The 15,631-nt window shown below is 51.9% G+C and overlaps 6 protein-coding genes across 6 annotated transcripts; 1 reads left to right on the top strand and 5 right to left on the bottom strand.

Moving 5' to 3' along the window:
• Positions 1–293: 293 nt before the first annotated feature.
• On the bottom strand, positions 294–3,652 carry treA (alpha,alpha-trehalase treA; the record flags this gene model as incomplete). Its single annotated transcript, XM_041685050.1, has 4 exons — positions 294–1,466; positions 1,512–1,802; positions 1,847–3,589; positions 3,641–3,652. The coding sequence occupies 4 exons, from the start codon at positions 3,650–3,652 to the stop codon at positions 294–296; spliced, it is 3,219 nt and encodes a 1,072-aa protein (XP_041539173.1).
• Positions 3,653–4,509: 857 nt separating this feature from the next.
• AKAW2_20346A (uncharacterized protein) lies at positions 4,510–4,908 on the top strand (the record flags this gene model as incomplete). The annotated part of the gene is made up of 1 exon (XM_041685049.1): positions 4,510–4,908. The coding sequence occupies one exon, from the start codon at positions 4,510–4,512 to the stop codon at positions 4,906–4,908; it is 399 nt and encodes a 132-aa protein (XP_041539172.1).
• A 260-nt stretch (positions 4,909–5,168) lies between these two features.
• Positions 5,169–6,610, bottom strand: AKAW2_20345S (putative proline oxidase Put1; the record flags this gene model as incomplete). Its single annotated transcript, XM_041685048.1, has 2 exons — positions 5,169–5,982; positions 6,081–6,610. The coding sequence occupies 2 exons, from the start codon at positions 6,608–6,610 to the stop codon at positions 5,169–5,171; spliced, it is 1,344 nt and encodes a 447-aa protein (XP_041539171.1).
• A 576-nt stretch (positions 6,611–7,186) lies between these two features.
• Positions 7,187–8,151, bottom strand: AKAW2_20344S (pyrroline-5-carboxylate reductase; the record flags this gene model as incomplete). Its single annotated transcript, XM_041685047.1, has 2 exons — positions 7,187–8,004; positions 8,091–8,151. The coding sequence occupies 2 exons, from the start codon at positions 8,149–8,151 to the stop codon at positions 7,187–7,189; spliced, it is 879 nt and encodes a 292-aa protein (XP_041539170.1).
• Positions 8,152–9,798: 1,647 nt separating this feature from the next.
• Positions 9,799–10,977, bottom strand: AKAW2_20343S (putative C2H2 finger domain protein (Kin17); the record flags this gene model as incomplete). Its single annotated transcript, XM_041685045.1, has 4 exons — positions 9,799–10,512; positions 10,565–10,745; positions 10,800–10,873; positions 10,924–10,977. 4 exons carry the CDS (start codon positions 10,975–10,977, stop codon positions 9,799–9,801), a joined length of 1,023 nt encoding a protein of 340 aa, XP_041539169.1.
• Positions 10,978–12,494: 1,517 nt separating this feature from the next.
• Positions 12,495–14,327, bottom strand: AKAW2_20342S (DUF3176 domain-containing protein; the record flags this gene model as incomplete). The annotated part of the gene is made up of 1 exon (XM_041685044.1): positions 12,495–14,327. One exon carries the CDS (start codon positions 14,325–14,327, stop codon positions 12,495–12,497), a length of 1,833 nt encoding a protein of 610 aa, XP_041539168.1.
• Between the last annotated feature and the right edge of the window lie 1,304 nt (positions 14,328–15,631).

The raw sequence follows: 15,631 nt of genomic DNA, 5'->3' as shown, positions 1-15,631 counted from the left end.
TCTGAGGTTAGAGGCATCTGTTTATGGTCTGCTGTGCTGTTACGCGACAGCGGTATTATGGTGGGGTTGTCTTCTTGTATCTATTAGCGTGCTCGCATACATACACTATTTAGTCGTGGCTGGTACTCTAGCCGGTCGGAAGACTGGAGTGGTGAGCCGGTCGTGGCTAGCAAGGATCGATCGATCGTAATTCATATTATGTAGCATTAATTGATTATGTACTTCTTATCCAGATATGGAAGGATACTTATGTTACAGAAGCGACCGTCTCGTAATTAACGTGAGCAAGCTGTTCAGACAAGCTGAGCCAGAGTGGCCTTGCTCCGTGCACTCATCTGCCGCTTGGCCTGCGCCGCTGAGCTAGTAGTGCTGTTCTGTCCCAGAATGACCCACTCGGCCACCGTAGCACCAGCAGTCTCATTGGCCTGGTTGCCTGCGATCAAGAGCGTGGCGTACCGGGCTTTCTGGACGGGCGCATCCAGTGTGATCGTGGTGGTGTTGGCGGTGGGGACAGAGACCACGTTCAGCTCCTCCGCAGAAATGGCGTTGTACGGCTTCGACTGCACAATGTTGGACATCGATGTAACCACCCGGTATCCTGTGGAGTTCGAGCCAGCGGCAGCGAAAACAGTGGAGGGGTTCCCGATGGGCGAATCGTGGAAGATGACGGTCAGGTTCTGGGGAGGTGCCTGGGACCAGTCAAAGTAGAAGCCAGAAACTGCCTCCGCAGCTGCGTCTGTCGTGGTGGACAAAGTGACCGTCAAAGAAGTCAAGTTAGACGTCGAGGGCTGCCACTTGGTGGAGGTAGCGCCGTCCACAGCAGAAATGGGGAACTGGCCCGGTTCGTAGGCATCAGGAGAGTAAACTGGATGACACTGGACTTGGTTGCCAGGAGTTGTGTTAATAGACCCGATCATGCGGTTAGGGACAGTCAGCTCTCCAGAAAGAGGAAGGTAGTAAATAGTTGCCTCATCGGCCGAGGCGGTGGACTGGCCGACTTGAACCTTGATGCTAACGTTAGAGAAGAGAAGGTTGGCGCTTGTCAGTGGTGCAAGAGATGAATCCCGCTGGATTGTGGTGTGCGTGTAGTTGGACCACGCAGAGATCGGCCAGCCATGCCAGTAGAAGGTCCGGTAAGTGATATGAGGGATCTGGGGCGGAAGATTCGGGTCGATGTAGAGGGTGTCATCAGGGTGGAGACGCAGACCAAGGTACCCGTAGAGGGCTACCTGGTTAGCACCACCGTGGCCGGTAATGAAAGGGAACGCGGGGTGAGTTCCGCCATTAATGCTAGCATCGTCGATCATCTGCTCAGACAGCTGGTACCACGGACCACGTGCATATGGGGCGTAAGAGTACTGATGGTAGGTGTAGGCAGAGCAGCCGGACGGAGAGACATCGCTGGCGACGATCGCGAAGATGGCATATGTCATCGCTGGTCCATCTGCGGATTGCTTGTTTGCATACTGTATTTGTTAGCTTGGAACCTCACATGGGTCCTTGCAACTTACGTAGTCCAAGTCGGTAAGCGAGTTCGTCGCCGTGTAGTTGTCCGACTCATAAGCCAACGGAAACGTGTTGAGAACGATGTCGGCCTGCTTAACGACAGCAGTGCCGTTCATCGTCGTGTATTCCAGGGTGACACCGTTCTCGCGGAGAATGAGGACGTCCTCTGCGATTTCGTCCCATGTCTCGTTCGGCTCCAGACCGAACTGCTTGCGGAGCTTGTTGGCGTTCTGCAGTGTTTCGGCAATCAACGGCATAGTAAACCCGCCCGCATTGATGCTGTTGGCATACTCATCCTGCGGAGGTCAGCTAAATCATGTGAAAGAGGCATGTTACCTACCGGATCAGTCATGTTCGTCAATGTCCAGGATGAGCCATTCCGCTCCACCAGTTCAGAGTAGAGGGTGGCTGCTGCATCATAGATCGGGAACAGGTAGTTCTTGAACCATGCCGTGTCGCCACTTGCAACCCATTGATTGATCATCGCCAAGCCGATGTCGCCATTCAGATGATACTGGTAGTCCCAGCACGGTCCGGTTGCGGTGCAGTTACCAAATCTCCCGCTGGTCCAGGGATAGATCGCGGCGGAAGAGCTAAAAGAGGTCTGGTTCTTCGAGCCGGTGAATGCAGTTTCGATGTTGGCCTGAGCTTGATAGTGCAATGCGATACGGTAGTTGGTGAACCGCTGAGCCGACTCAGGGTGAGAGGCCACAAGACCAGGCTGCATCCATAGATCCGCATCCCAGAAAATCTGGCCACCGTACGAATCCGAGGTAAGTCCACCGGGCGCACAACTGTCAACATTTACGGGGATTCCACCAGCAGCCACAATTGCATTGGTTCCAGCGGTGTTCTGCAACAGATAGTAGGTGTTCGTGACAGCAATGATGGCCGAGTCGATAATGTGGCTGTCCTCAGGTAGCCTGCCGGTCGCTGGATCCGTGAAGCGATCGACAGAGTTGTCATGCATAATCGTGGCCCATTCTCCAACGTGCGACTGCAGCGACTTGACGTAGCCATCGGCCAAGCCAGCCAGGCATGCAGCCTTGGCGGTCTCCTGTGTGAGAAGGAAGTAGTCCGTGGTGGCGGCACCCACAAATTTGGTGATGCGGACAGTCTGGTTCGCAGTAAACGTGACATCGACCGCCTGTGCAACCGACGAGCTGTTTGTGCTCACATAAGGCTTGTCGGTAACGATCCTACGCGAAGACAAGTCGACACCGTCGGAGCCATCCAAGGTCGCATAGACGTAAGCCGTGACGTTGTTGACTCCCCAAGGCCGCACAGCAGAGAAGATTGCACCCTCCTCTTGACCAGATGCGACGAAGTCTGTGCGGACAGCTGCATAGCCATCCAGTACGTTGACCACCGTGGCATTACCGTTTGTCAAAGGAGTGATTTCCATGTCCACCACGGCTCGGTTCACGTACAATTTGTGCGCGAAGAGTCGATAAGTGATTGCATAAGAGCCTTTGTTGCCTTGTGGGGTCCAGGTATACGACCAGGACAGCACGCCCGACTTGAAGTCATAGGTAGACTCAAAGTTCGAAATCGTGCGGTTGTCCACAGTAGCGTCAAGATACGTGTCATTACCCAGGTCAAGAACCAGGCCACTCCAGTGAGGAACACCACTGATCACACTGTCATCTCCATACTGCGAAAGCCAGGGGAAATTGGAGCCGTTGGTGTGGGCTTGTCTATCCCAGAAACCGGAGATAGTAGCGAAACTCTGACGCCGGGAGTACAAGGGCCAGCCATTGATCACATCGCCATTGACGGGATCGTCAAGCTCGAAGAAGGGACCAATGTTGGCAACATTAATTCCCAGGTATCCGTTGGCAACAGACCCACGCGACTGGTAGTGGCCCTGGTCAGGCGTGGTGGTGGTGAGCAGCCAATGATCCTCATCCCAGGTCACGCCCGAGAACTTAGTCGGATAGACATTGGTGGAGTTAAGAGCGGTTTGGGGCACGTCGCGACCGGCGTGTCTCTTCAAAGATGCCGAAATACGCGCATTTTTTCCTTGCAGACCTTCCACGGCCGCAGGAAGATGCAGCAAAAGCGGCAACAAAGTTGCCAGGAACTACCACGATGAATTAGCCACACTTCTATGGGTCAGGATTCTGAAACACACCTTAACTTGCATCTTGCAAAGGCCGGGAGCCCAGTGAAGCTATGCGGTTGCTTTATCCGCTCAGAAAGTGGAAGGGAAGGAGAAAAGGATAGGAGATATAAATAAGATTTGAGTGCGACGCGAGATTCGATCGGAGTTTTATCCTGCAGTAGTCGGTCCACCTCGTGTCCGAGACAGGGAATGCCAAGGGCGATCGGTGAAATGAACGAGAGACAGGCGAACACCAGGAGATTAAATGCACTGCCCCTTGAGAAAATTCTTGAGGAACTTCAGTTCTGGGTCAGCGGTGATGGAATTACCCCGCGGGAGATGATGGAACCAAACCGAAGACCCTTCGTCACTTGCTGGCACGGTCCTCAGGGCAAGGCATTCCTACTCGACCAGGTCATTTTGTGGGGTACGGAAGGCCCTGGAATGGTGCGAGGCCGGAAGTCCGGGGATCCCGCGTTGGGCCCAGTGCCACGGACAAGCCCCTGCGGTGGGCCATGATTGGGTAGCGAGGTAGTCGGCCGAGTGAACAAAGAAAGGCAAAAGGGAAGTAACCAAGGAACGGACACGGGATGGCGGTGAGGCAATTGAGTGACGGAGGATGATGTTGATGATGATGATGGAAATGATGGGGAAGTGAAGTGAGGAGAGGGGAAAGAAGGAGGAAAAGGAAAGAAGAGGCTCAAGCAGTGCAAACCACACAACTGCGGTGCCTTGATGCCTCACTGCCTCAGGCGTGTTATGCCTCCCCTCTCCATCTTCCTTACTGACAGTAGGAAATGATCCCCGCAACAACAGGAAATGACATATGATCCAAACATACTCATAATACCTTCAAAGTTACAGTACACTTTCACTCCCGGTCATCAACCTCACCGGTCATGAAACCCCCCTACCTCGCCGTGGCCATCTACCACCCCCGCTACGGCAACTTTCAGCACTGGGCCCTTCATCTCCACTCAGATACTGAAGACCTCATCTTCGAAGTCGATGGCGAGCATCCCAGCTTCCAAAAGATGGTGTCCAATGGGCTTCCGTCCGATAACCTGGGTTTCATCGAGTCAATCTTTGTATGTCAGATCGACAGGCCCGATACCCCGACCGTGAAGGACGTTGTCGACGCTACGCCCGTGGACAATGAGACCCTTGAGTGGGACTGTCAGGACTACGTGCTAGAAATACTCGAGGGATGTGAGAAGGAAGCGGTGCTGGAGGATGAGGATGCCGATTATGCAGAGGCCATGGAGATCCTACGAAGCAGACGGGGGCCGATCCTTTAGCTTAGCGTCTATCGATCCCTAGTTGATAAGGACAGATGCATACCGCTAAGGTACGGGAGCCCAAGTCCGAGTGCTGCGATAACAGGGATCAATTATGGTTCCTTCAAGGGGAGGAATACTCATGCTAAAGAGTATCCAGACTCCGGAACGTCCTCCGAGGTCGGGTTCCGAGCCGAAAGGTATACATACAACCGGTTATCTCTAGATCGATAATCATCGAATCATATTCACAATTGAACTGAAAGCCGAAAGGCATGTCTTTACATCACAGCTCCCCCACCCATCCTCCTCCACGCCTCTCCCCTCAGCGCCCGCGCCGTATCTCTCGTCCGTTCCATCGCCGACTGATTCTCAACGGCCCTCCGCAACAAGAAATGCAGACATTCCTCCGTCGACCCCCACGCCAAACACTTGAACACCCCCGGCGCAGCCCCATCCGTCGATCCCCCTACCATCCCCAGACTCACTTCATCCGCCATTCCCTGCAACTGACCAACCTCCACCGGAATCAAAGGCAACCCACTCAGCGCCCGCTGCCGATATAGCGCACACGCCTTCCGCACACTCACCCCGTTATGCGACGCCACAAACAGACGCACCTTGGGGAACGGCTGTCCGGGCTCTCCTCCCAGCGGATACTGTCTCGTAATCAGACTCTCCACAATATGATCATAGTTCCTGTCCGTATCGGCCTTGGTATCATGAATCCGGTCCCGATGATCATGCGCAATATACGCTCCCCTAACCAGCTTAACACCCATAGCCCAGCCCTCTTTCTGCGCAAGCCGTAAATGCTCATCAAGCCTAGCCGTAGACGACTTCAAATACGCCTGATAGGTATTCAAAACCACCGGCGCATCCGCCCTCTCCACCCGGTTATACTTCCTCATCAAATCGACCGCCCACGCATCAATGGCCGACTGGAAAATCTGCTGCTCAGCATCAATCCACACCCGCAATCCCTGCGCCGCAACAGCATCACAAATCTCCATCATAGCCTCTTGGATCCGCTTCGGCGGAACACGATCACCGCGCGAGAGTGCCTCCACGGCGGCAGGACCAGCACCAGTAAACCTGACATAAAAAGACCATTAGCCCAGACCCATCCCACCCCTTCCCCTCAAACCAACCCAAGAACAAAAAAAAAAAAGAAAGAAAGAGAAAGAACATACTTAACAGCCAAATAATCCCCCCTCCCACACATCCTCAACGTCCTCAACGTCCCAACCCTCCACTCCTCGACAGCCCGATCCAACACCTCCATTTTCTCCTCCGCAGACTGAATAGAATCCACATCCTCGACCTTGGCAATCGACTCCCTCGCATACCCCAGAATCACCCCCTTGAACCCGAGCCCTTTCATCTCCTGTACCGTGTTCCGGACTTCCCTCTCATTAACCCCCGCGCAGAAGTGATCGTAGATGGTCCTTCGCAGCAGATAATTCACAATGGGGTTCTTGGCCGGGCTGAAGAGGATGGAGTTCGAGTCGACCATGTACTTTAGCACGGAGAGACAGGGATTGAGGAGTGGGGAGGCCATCACGGAGGTGAAGAGGAGGGAGCGGAGGAAGGTGCGGGTTGGGAGGGCGGATAGGGGGGATGGGGTGGGGGGTTTAGGTATGGTGTGGTGTGTTGGTGAGGTGGTTGATGTTGATGTTGGTGATGGTGTTGGTGTTGAGGTGTTGTAGGCATGGTGGTACATTGGTGGGTAGTGCTTGTGGAGGAGTTGGTAGTAGAGGAGAGGGGAAGTGGTAGGCCGTTTTGATGGCCAGAGGAATACTTTTGATCTCATTTCAAAGGATAGACTGGGTAGTAAGTATATTCTTTCATTCTACGTTCAGGGTTGTGGTATCCCCCTGTCTACTTATTTATCCCTCGTTATAGTTCTGTCAGATAGTAGTAGTGAGGGGTAGGGATGCCAGCGCAGAGTATGTGGTCGTAGATCGCGGCAGGGCGGTTTTTTGACCGATTGGCTTGAGTCTACGCGAGGGGGTTTGTGTCTGCATGGATTGGGTTATGTTGTAAGTTGGTGGTGATGGATGATGGATTGCATTCGGTGGGTGTTTCCGGTAGTATTCGGTTAAGGTTACCGCTGCAGGATGATGGAACTGGTAGTATATGGAAGGAGGGCATCTGGTATGGACCAATGGGTGCTGCGCGTTCTTATCGAGGATGATATGTCAATGGAATTGACGGGATTCTATCAGTGTTCCATCTATCTATCGCTTTCTATCTTTCGATCTAATATATTCGGAATCATACCCCGAGGATAGTACATCTATCGATTCCCCTTCAGATGTCTCGTGCCGTTGATCACCGCATCTGCAAATGTCGCTCTGGCCCCAGCTCTTTCCACCGTCATCACTCCCTGAATGGTACACCCCCTCGGGGAGGAAATATTCTCCCTCAAAACCGCAGGGTGCGACCCCTCCTTCAACAACGCCGCCATCCCGGACAACGTCTGAGCCGCCATCTCCAGCGCCTCCGCCCTCCTCAACCCCTCCACCACACACCCATCTAACAATCCCTCCAAAGGCACCGTCAGAACCCCTATACCCGCGCCTACTAACATCGTCCCAACATCAAACAGATCCGCACTTAGAAGTTTAACCTTCCCAATTACCTCAAACACCCACGTCACTATTTCCACCAACTCCTCCTCCAGCGGCTTCCTCTCCGGAAGCTCAACAATAGTCATAGACTGGCGCAACCTTGCCGCGACATTCGGCATTGCCCGAACGATCTTGACGCTTTCGCGGTCACCGTCGCTCAGACAGTCAAGTATGTCAGTGGGCGTCATCCCCGCCATAATACTAATCACTAGCTTTCCGGACAACGCTTCCCCGACACCCGGGGCGGAAAGAATACCTTTCGCTAGAAAGGGCTTGCAGGCGAGTAAGACGATGTCTGCTTCGCGCATCGCGCGGAGGTTGGAGTCGTGTGCGATGGTCACGCGGGACGCATCCTCTGCATATTGGGTGCGGAGACGTTCCGCGGATGCGGCGGTCTTGGTGCTTATGATGAAGTGGTTGATTTTTCCCGCTTGGGTGCGCGTTGCGTCAAGGAGACCGCTTAGGATAGCGGAGCCCATGTTGCCTTTATCCTCCGTTAGTAAGTTGTAGCTATTCGGGGGTGTTGGTGGTTGTTGGATTGTAGTGTTGGTGCTGGTGATGAAAACATACCACATCCGATAAAAGCGAGGGTTTTCTCCCTCCTCTCGGGGGAATGCGATTGTACAGCCATCTTTGGTGTCAGTGAGGTTTATTGTGGTTGTAAGTGTAACTCCCGATTCTTGTGTGGTTGATGAATGTTCGATTTTGGAATGTGAAAATTAAGATTGGTGGATGAGTCAATCCATCAGCGGAGCGTATCTCCGCCGGTGGAAGAAAAAGCACGGCGCGATATGCCGGGCTCGGGGGATGAACCCGAATGATAGATAGATATTGTGGTTCACTGCGGGGATGGTGGGTCGGTGACTGACAACGCACTGGATTGAGTTCGAACCCTCACGTCTTGTGTCAGATTCGTATGCTGATTAGGTCACGCTGTGTTACATTGTAGTTGGAGTCTGTGGGGAAAGATGCAGCAGGAAAGTGCGAGCCCAGCGGGTTTAAGTGGAAGGGTGTGTGAGTTGAAGATAGATTCATGCTGAGGGGTCAGCATCATGAGCAGGGAATGAGAAGAACTTCAGTCTCCTATGAGCCAGAATACAGCAGCAGCACGGATATTTGCAAGAGCTATTTTGCTGCCCGCTTGATGATCACGGCTGTTCCTCTCGCGCGCTTCTTGTCTCCTTGCTTGGGAGAGACAACTAGTTGTGTGTGTAAGCGGGAGGTAACAAAAACAAAAAAGGAAGGTACAAGGCCCGAGCCGCGGATCGAACGCGGGACCTCTCGCAGATATGCTTGGGTTTGTATCCCTAAGCGAGAATCATACCACTAGACCACCCGGGCTTGTTATGATAAATGCCTCTAACTTTGGCTTTATCAGCGGCCAGTAAAATAAATATATTCCAAGTAGATCGCAAAGGACTTACACCATGTTCGACGGAGTAACCTATATTTCCTTGGTTTAGTTTTTGTATCCAGATGAGGTTACTATTGCATGATTCCTATCTCGGCTTCATTACATCTTTTGGTTGAGTCTAGGGGGTTTTCACTGGTGCAATCCATTTCCGTGGATGAGTGGTGTAACTATTATATATTTACCCACGTGTTGGGCGTTTTGGTGGGAAACGGCAACGGCACCGTCACCATGCTCACATAGGTGTAAGTACTAGTGCTAATCAAAACAAAAGACGGCGATAATATCTCGCATAAGACAGACATGGGCACATAAATGAAGCTCACTACCCTGCCCGACAGTACACATACTTAGCCACCCCCCTATATCGTGCTGGGTGAAGGACACCCGGAGTTACGGCAGGGGAATAAATGGCATTATTTGGAGGCATGCACGCACTTTACTAGTCGAGGCAATACTGAAAAATACAGTGACATAGACCTTGTGAATTATATATTCATTGGTTGGCAACTTTATTGCCAACGCCATCTAGTCATATCTATCGAAGGCGACCGAGAAACTCAAGGTGACCACGCCAATAGCCTGGTCATTGCACCAAACAGGGGGAGTGTGCTCCAACCATAAACATCCGATTGAACGGGTATCGCAAGAACATATTGCCTACATGCTTCCACCGATGACATGAGCGCACGGCGTAAGGATTTTCGGAGTCGGACTTGTCATAGTAACAAGCCCATGGTGCATTAGCAAAGCCCACTGGCCGACGGAAAAAAAAGAATAACGTCGCCTGGGCGGAGCGGCATCGATGCCGATGAGGGTGTGAGGTATGGGCATAACCCACTTAGAATATTAATTTCGAGAGACAACTCAAGAGATCTTCGGGCGCTTCGCATCAGGGAACCCAGCAGAACCCCGCATACGCTTCCGCTCCATAGCCTCCATCTCCTGCTTCATGATGCGTTCCTGCTCCGTCATCTTCTTGGGTTGTTCCATAATTGGCCCTTTCTTTCCTGCAAGAGGGTTCTTCTTTACAGCCGCAGCAAAGACATTCTTCGGCTTGTTTCCACCACCACCGAAGGACAAAGATACTTTCGGCGCAGCCTGCGGCGCAGGCGGGGCGGAGGCGGGAGTGGCAGCGGCAGCAGGCGCAGGCGAAGCATCGGCAGTTTCTGGAGTGGCCGACGCACCGCTATCCTTCTCCTCAGACGATGCGGGCTTCGGTGACTCGCTCTTCGAGTCGCCGTTTGTCTTCGAACCGAATCCAATATTCAGCTTGACCTTCTCACCCTCCTTGCGTTGCAGCTTGCGAGCTTCAGGGTCGATATCTTCCTCCTCCTTCGCAGACTGCTGAGCGCGCTTAATCTGCTCCCGAATCTGTCGCTGCTCCTGCTCCTCATCACCTCGATCCTGGCGTTCCTTCTTAAGCAAAGCCTCCTGTCGTCTCATGGCCTCCGGACTCCGATCGATATAAGATACGAACAGACCCTTCTCCGTCTCCTCGACACGGCAAATTCCCTCACGACCCAGGTATGCAGCGAACTGTGAAAGACTCTTCCACTTCGTAGCGTTCATGTGGATGTGCTATTGTCATGTTAGCCACAGAATCACTCCGCAAGGATTACGGTCCACTAACCTCCTTATCGGCAATGACTTGCTGGTAGAACTGGTTGATGTGAACCTTCTTCTCGCCATGGCCGGTCTTGAGTAAATTGAGAAAGTTGTCGAGGAATTGCTTGCTGTAGTCTTCGATGTATTTCTTGGGGTCTTCGCCGATCAGCAGCACCTGGCGCACATGGCTTTCACTCTGGACATGGCTTGGATAAGTCAGTATCATAAAAGTTGGATCTTTCACTTAATAGGAAACTTACCAGCGAAAACCGTTCTCATCTCGACACTGGCGCGAACAAGCCTGACAATACCATCTAAGCCTGCCTAAGCCTTTCTGTTGGACATTAGTATGTTGATTTGGAAGTGGACAAGAGGGTAACGTACAGCCTTGATCTTGTTGCTGATCGCCTTTGTCGATCCAGCTTCTGCGCGCGGCATGGTGGGCAGAGACAAACAAGTCTTATGATCTCCCAAAGAACAGAAGAATAAGGATAGAAGAGAACGCTGAGACAAGGAACTTTAGATGTCAAGCGGAGCGCTTTGCAATCGAGACGCGGAGCGGGTGGCGGAATCGCTGAGATGACTAAGTTATCACGTGAAGGAACAATCTTCCCATTTGGGCTAGATAAGCCGATAAGATAAGTGCCGAGCTTGAAGGGGTTCAACCCAGCTCCTCGAGCTCTTGAACCCTTTCAACTGAGGGTCAAACGGCCTTTGTGAGAGGTCAAGTGACCCTAAATACCAGCACGTGACTGTAATGCGCTTTACTAAGCAAATGATAGTCAATTGCATACCAAGTATCTGTGTATTTCCAAAAACCATACCACTTGATCTTTGAGTTTTAGGAAATACCTCTAAAACACTAGAAAACCTTTCTAATTGGAAAAATATTATAAGGAAAGTAGTCAGCACTTATTACTGCCGGCTCTCCCTCGTTTAGAGCATGAGTTCGGTAATTGATTTTGTAACTGCACTGAGTAGATGAGTTGATCCGAAAGATGATCTTCTGTCAAGATATAATGACCACGTCAGGTTAGCCATTACGTGACTACCAGTGTGGGTTAGCGCAGGTCTGGCGAGGAATTAGCGTGGACCTGGTGAGCTGCGTCTTAGAAAGGGGTCAACGGAGCTAAATTCGCTGTCTATCCGACCTGTAATCATGGTGCGATATGGCTGATAAGCCACAATATGGTCAACGGCGTCGGACCCTGGTGGGGACCAAAAATCCTTCACCACCACCACCAATCATCCGCAACCCCCTTAACTGTAATCTATCTTTAATTATATAGTTAAGAAAATTCTCATATCTTTATCTAACCGTCAGGTTATGGTTAAGGATAGATTAAGGTATAATAGTCAGGTATAACTACTCTACCCAACTCTAAACAATGACCCCTCTACCGAACCACAACCTGCCGCACCCAACTCAGAGACACGCCCAGCCGGCTCAGTACAGCGACCCCGACCACCACCACCACCACCACCACCACCACCACGGCAGACCAATCGTCCTGCTATCCACCGTCAACAACCAATATTCGCGCGGTCCTTAAACAATCTGCTACTCCTCTGCAGTCGACATCTCAAAGTGACCAACCCTCTAAGGCGGCTGCCCGGGATGCGAAGCAACCGGATGCTATCTTGGAAGGTTCATTTTTGTTCTTGGCGAGGTTTGCGTAGGGGATGGCATTTGGAGTATAGCAAACCATTTTCAAAGCCGGAGGGAGCTCCACGCAACAAATTTATTTTGTATTATCTCACTGTCACTAAAATAAATGTCACGAATGGATTGTATGATAGCCATGCAGGATCTAAGATCAGACTACAGGAATATACAGAAAGACCCTTGTATAAGTAACCCAGCGCACCCAGCAAGCCACCATCTTCCCAGCATTGACCGTACACCACTTCTCTAATTTCCCTCAACCCAGTTCCACGTAACGCGTACTTGAATACTAGACCTCAGCCCATACAACCGGAAACCCATCTTCCCTTATAACCTCCACCTCTTTCATCACCCCGACTACCCAGTCCACCCGCGGCTCCTCCATGTCTACCAGCTCCCGTCCGGCCCTCATCCTTACCCTTCCCAGAACCAACGGCCACACCGACGCCTTCCACAGAATTGACCCCTTTGACCGAGCAGCCGTCCCCATCAGAACCCCGACCCCCCAGATAACCGCAGCAACAGGCACAGCAATCCAGCCCCAGCGCACATGAATCACCGTGCGTGACGTGTACGCGGCCCCATCCACATTTGAACTCCCTGACCCTGATCGCGAGCGCATCACATCCGTCATGGCGGTGGCCATTTGCGCCATAGACTCGGTCAGATTGTTGCTATTGTAGAGTAGCAGCGCATAGGTGTTGGTCGGGTCGGACAAGCTTCCAAGCAAGGTGCTGTTGAAGATTCCTTCAAGCATATCATTCAGGGACTGTATGGTAGAGTCGTCCACTGTATAGTTGGTCGCTGTGCTGCGGTTGAGGGAAGGGAAGACCGTGAAATGAGGATCGATCGAGCTAGCGTTCCCAAGGATTTGGGAGTTGGTCGTCGTCAGAGTGCGGTGGCCGGTTGCGTTGTAAAAGTTGTGGGTGTAGTGGCGCTCGCAGTAGCTGAGGGTGCATTCCGTCAAGGTTGGTTTCGCTTCCCATGCGGTGGTATTTTGGGTGGTGTAGGTTAGTTTTGGGTTTGCGTATCTAGCGGAAAGGAAGGAGCTGATGTGTGGGGTGGCATGCTCGGAGGAGGTGACGGTAGAGGTCCAGGGTTGGCGGTAGACGTTGATTTCGGTTTCTCCTCCGGACATTGTGGCGGGCCAGATTTGCGGGGCGATGGTGTGGTTGGTAGGGCTTGTGTATATGCAGTTGATGGCGACAGAATGGTTGAATATAACAGAATGGTCGGCTATATTAACAACAGAGTAGGGCGCTAAAGTGCAGAGCTGGGTGGATGCGGCTGTTACGTCTGAGCATGACGAGCAGATGCCCAAGGAGATGAAATCTGGATACTCGCAGTCGCCGGTGGAGCAGAATGGTTCGAGCCCTGTGCTTTGGCCGCCTAGGCCGCTTATGATTGCTTCGAGCATGTCCGGGTCAACTGCATAACTAGCTAGATCGGCTATCAAGCCTGTCATGGCTTGTGTGGAGTAACTGTGTGTGCATTGAGCATACGTCAACCCGTTCGAGGTGGGTGCTTTGATCCTGATCAGGGGGTAGCTCAGAATCTGCTGTGCGAGTGGGTCGATGGCTAGAGAGAAGACAGTCAGGAAGGCTCCGGCGGTAATCAACCCCGGCTGAAGTCTCCACCGCCAGAGCACTTCCAGTGAGCCCCATGGCCCTCGGCTCGCTTGATCCAGCACCTGGATGTGGTAGAGCGGGGTTCTTTGGTTGGGGTGATCGTATTTCAATTGGCTTAAAGAAGAGGACACGACAAGCAGGAGGGTGGCTTTGGCGACGGTAACGATAGTCGAGGCGACAGTGTTGGGCAACAGGCGATAATGCCAGGTATTGTAGTCAGTCCCGTCCACGTAGTAAAGGAAAACAACTAGGAGGATCAGACATGTTGCGCTGAATATTGCACTGGCGATCTCCATCGTCCACGATCCAGCCCAGTCAAATTTCCGGGGAGGGTTGTGGTTTGTGGCATTTTTCTCTGGAGCTGGTCTGCGCTCTTGAACCAAAGTCCGAGGCTCTGGGATGGAGAGCAAAGGTATATTGGCCTCGGCGGCATCGTCTGCGGGGGGAGTGGGTGGATGAATTGATGTTGTAGTGGTTGCCGGGGCCTCTGCCATCTCTGCTGTCTCACTTGAGTGGACACCAGGCGGTGTTGACAAGCCTAGCAAGATCCCGAGGCTGATTGCAGGTGCAGGACTGAAGTATTTCGCTGGTTGTCAACTTTGGAATTTGAGGAAGGATGTCAGCTTGATAATTCGAGATGTAAGATGTTGAGGCAGTATCACTGCAGGCTTCGTCAGGTGGCCGCGCTCAGGCCGCCACACCATGCGCCTCTTCGCGCTCGTTCCGCTGCGCGTTCTTAATAGTAATACAACACTGATTTTGCTGCATTCCTTGCTTCTTTCGTTCCCTCCGCTTGTAGAGCGTCCGAACATAAAGATAACTACAACTTTTGCGGGACCAAGACAGCTCAGCTCATTTTAGTACTCTTTGTCAACATGACGCCCTATTACTAATAGTAAGCGGCTTGAAGAGCCTATCGCTCTTTCACCATCATCAGAAAATAGATACAGTATAGTCTATCATTTTAAAAACAATGGCCTCAAATTCCATCTTGTAGTCTATGCAATGAGCTGTCAAAAGCTTCATTCCCATAATTGTAGCTCCCATACAGCGAAGGCTATGATCGCTCAAGCTCTAGTATGATCTCTTTCATCCGAAAGTGAAACCTGCTCAGATTTGCCAAATTCTCGAGGCCCGGTACCTTCTTCGAATAACGCGTATTCATTGACCAAATAATACAAGTCATCATAGGCCCTGGCTTCGGAGTCAGCCTCGCACGTGCAGAGAGAACGGGTGGGGCGTTAACTCACATCTGACGGACAGCAGTCCCTTCACTTCTATGATTGATAGCGTAGATAATATTATAGTATACCGGGCACATGCCGGTCCTGTCATCCCATTCCTGACATGACTCACTTAGCGCAAAGTGACGCAAGTAAGTGCGTGTATACACTCGGTCATGGGTCTTGTTATTATTGCAGCGCCAATTAGCTGTCTCCATCTCATTGTGCGCATAGAACGCAGCGGAGTCAAAGATATAGATGTTTACTTTTTTAAAGGAGCCCCCGTATTTCCCTCCCACAGATCGGCATGGATCAAGCATGGCTTAACCTTGCGTTCCCCTGACTCGAGTACTCCAATTAGTCGAGGAACAACGTAGTATAGAGCACTTTGGGAGAGCTTATTGAGATCCTCCCAGATCCCATTAACTGCGACATCTTGATCTCAGGCATGCCTAAGTAGCCTGGAGTAGAATGTGGTCCAGCTACTCTCCCATGAGACATCCTGCAGAGTATTCCCCTGGCAGGTCGTGATGCGAAAGCCGAACATTTCCGTTGGGGATGCACTTTCGTGGTGT

Source organism: Aspergillus luchuensis, chromosome 2, assembly GCF_016861625.1.
Source record: "Aspergillus luchuensis IFO 4308 DNA, chromosome 2, nearly complete sequence".
NCBI lineage: Eukaryota > Fungi > Ascomycota > Eurotiomycetes > Eurotiales > Aspergillaceae > Aspergillus > Aspergillus luchuensis.
The sequence above is the reverse complement of the archived record's forward strand: the minus strand, read 5'-3'. Positions and strand labels throughout refer to the sequence as shown.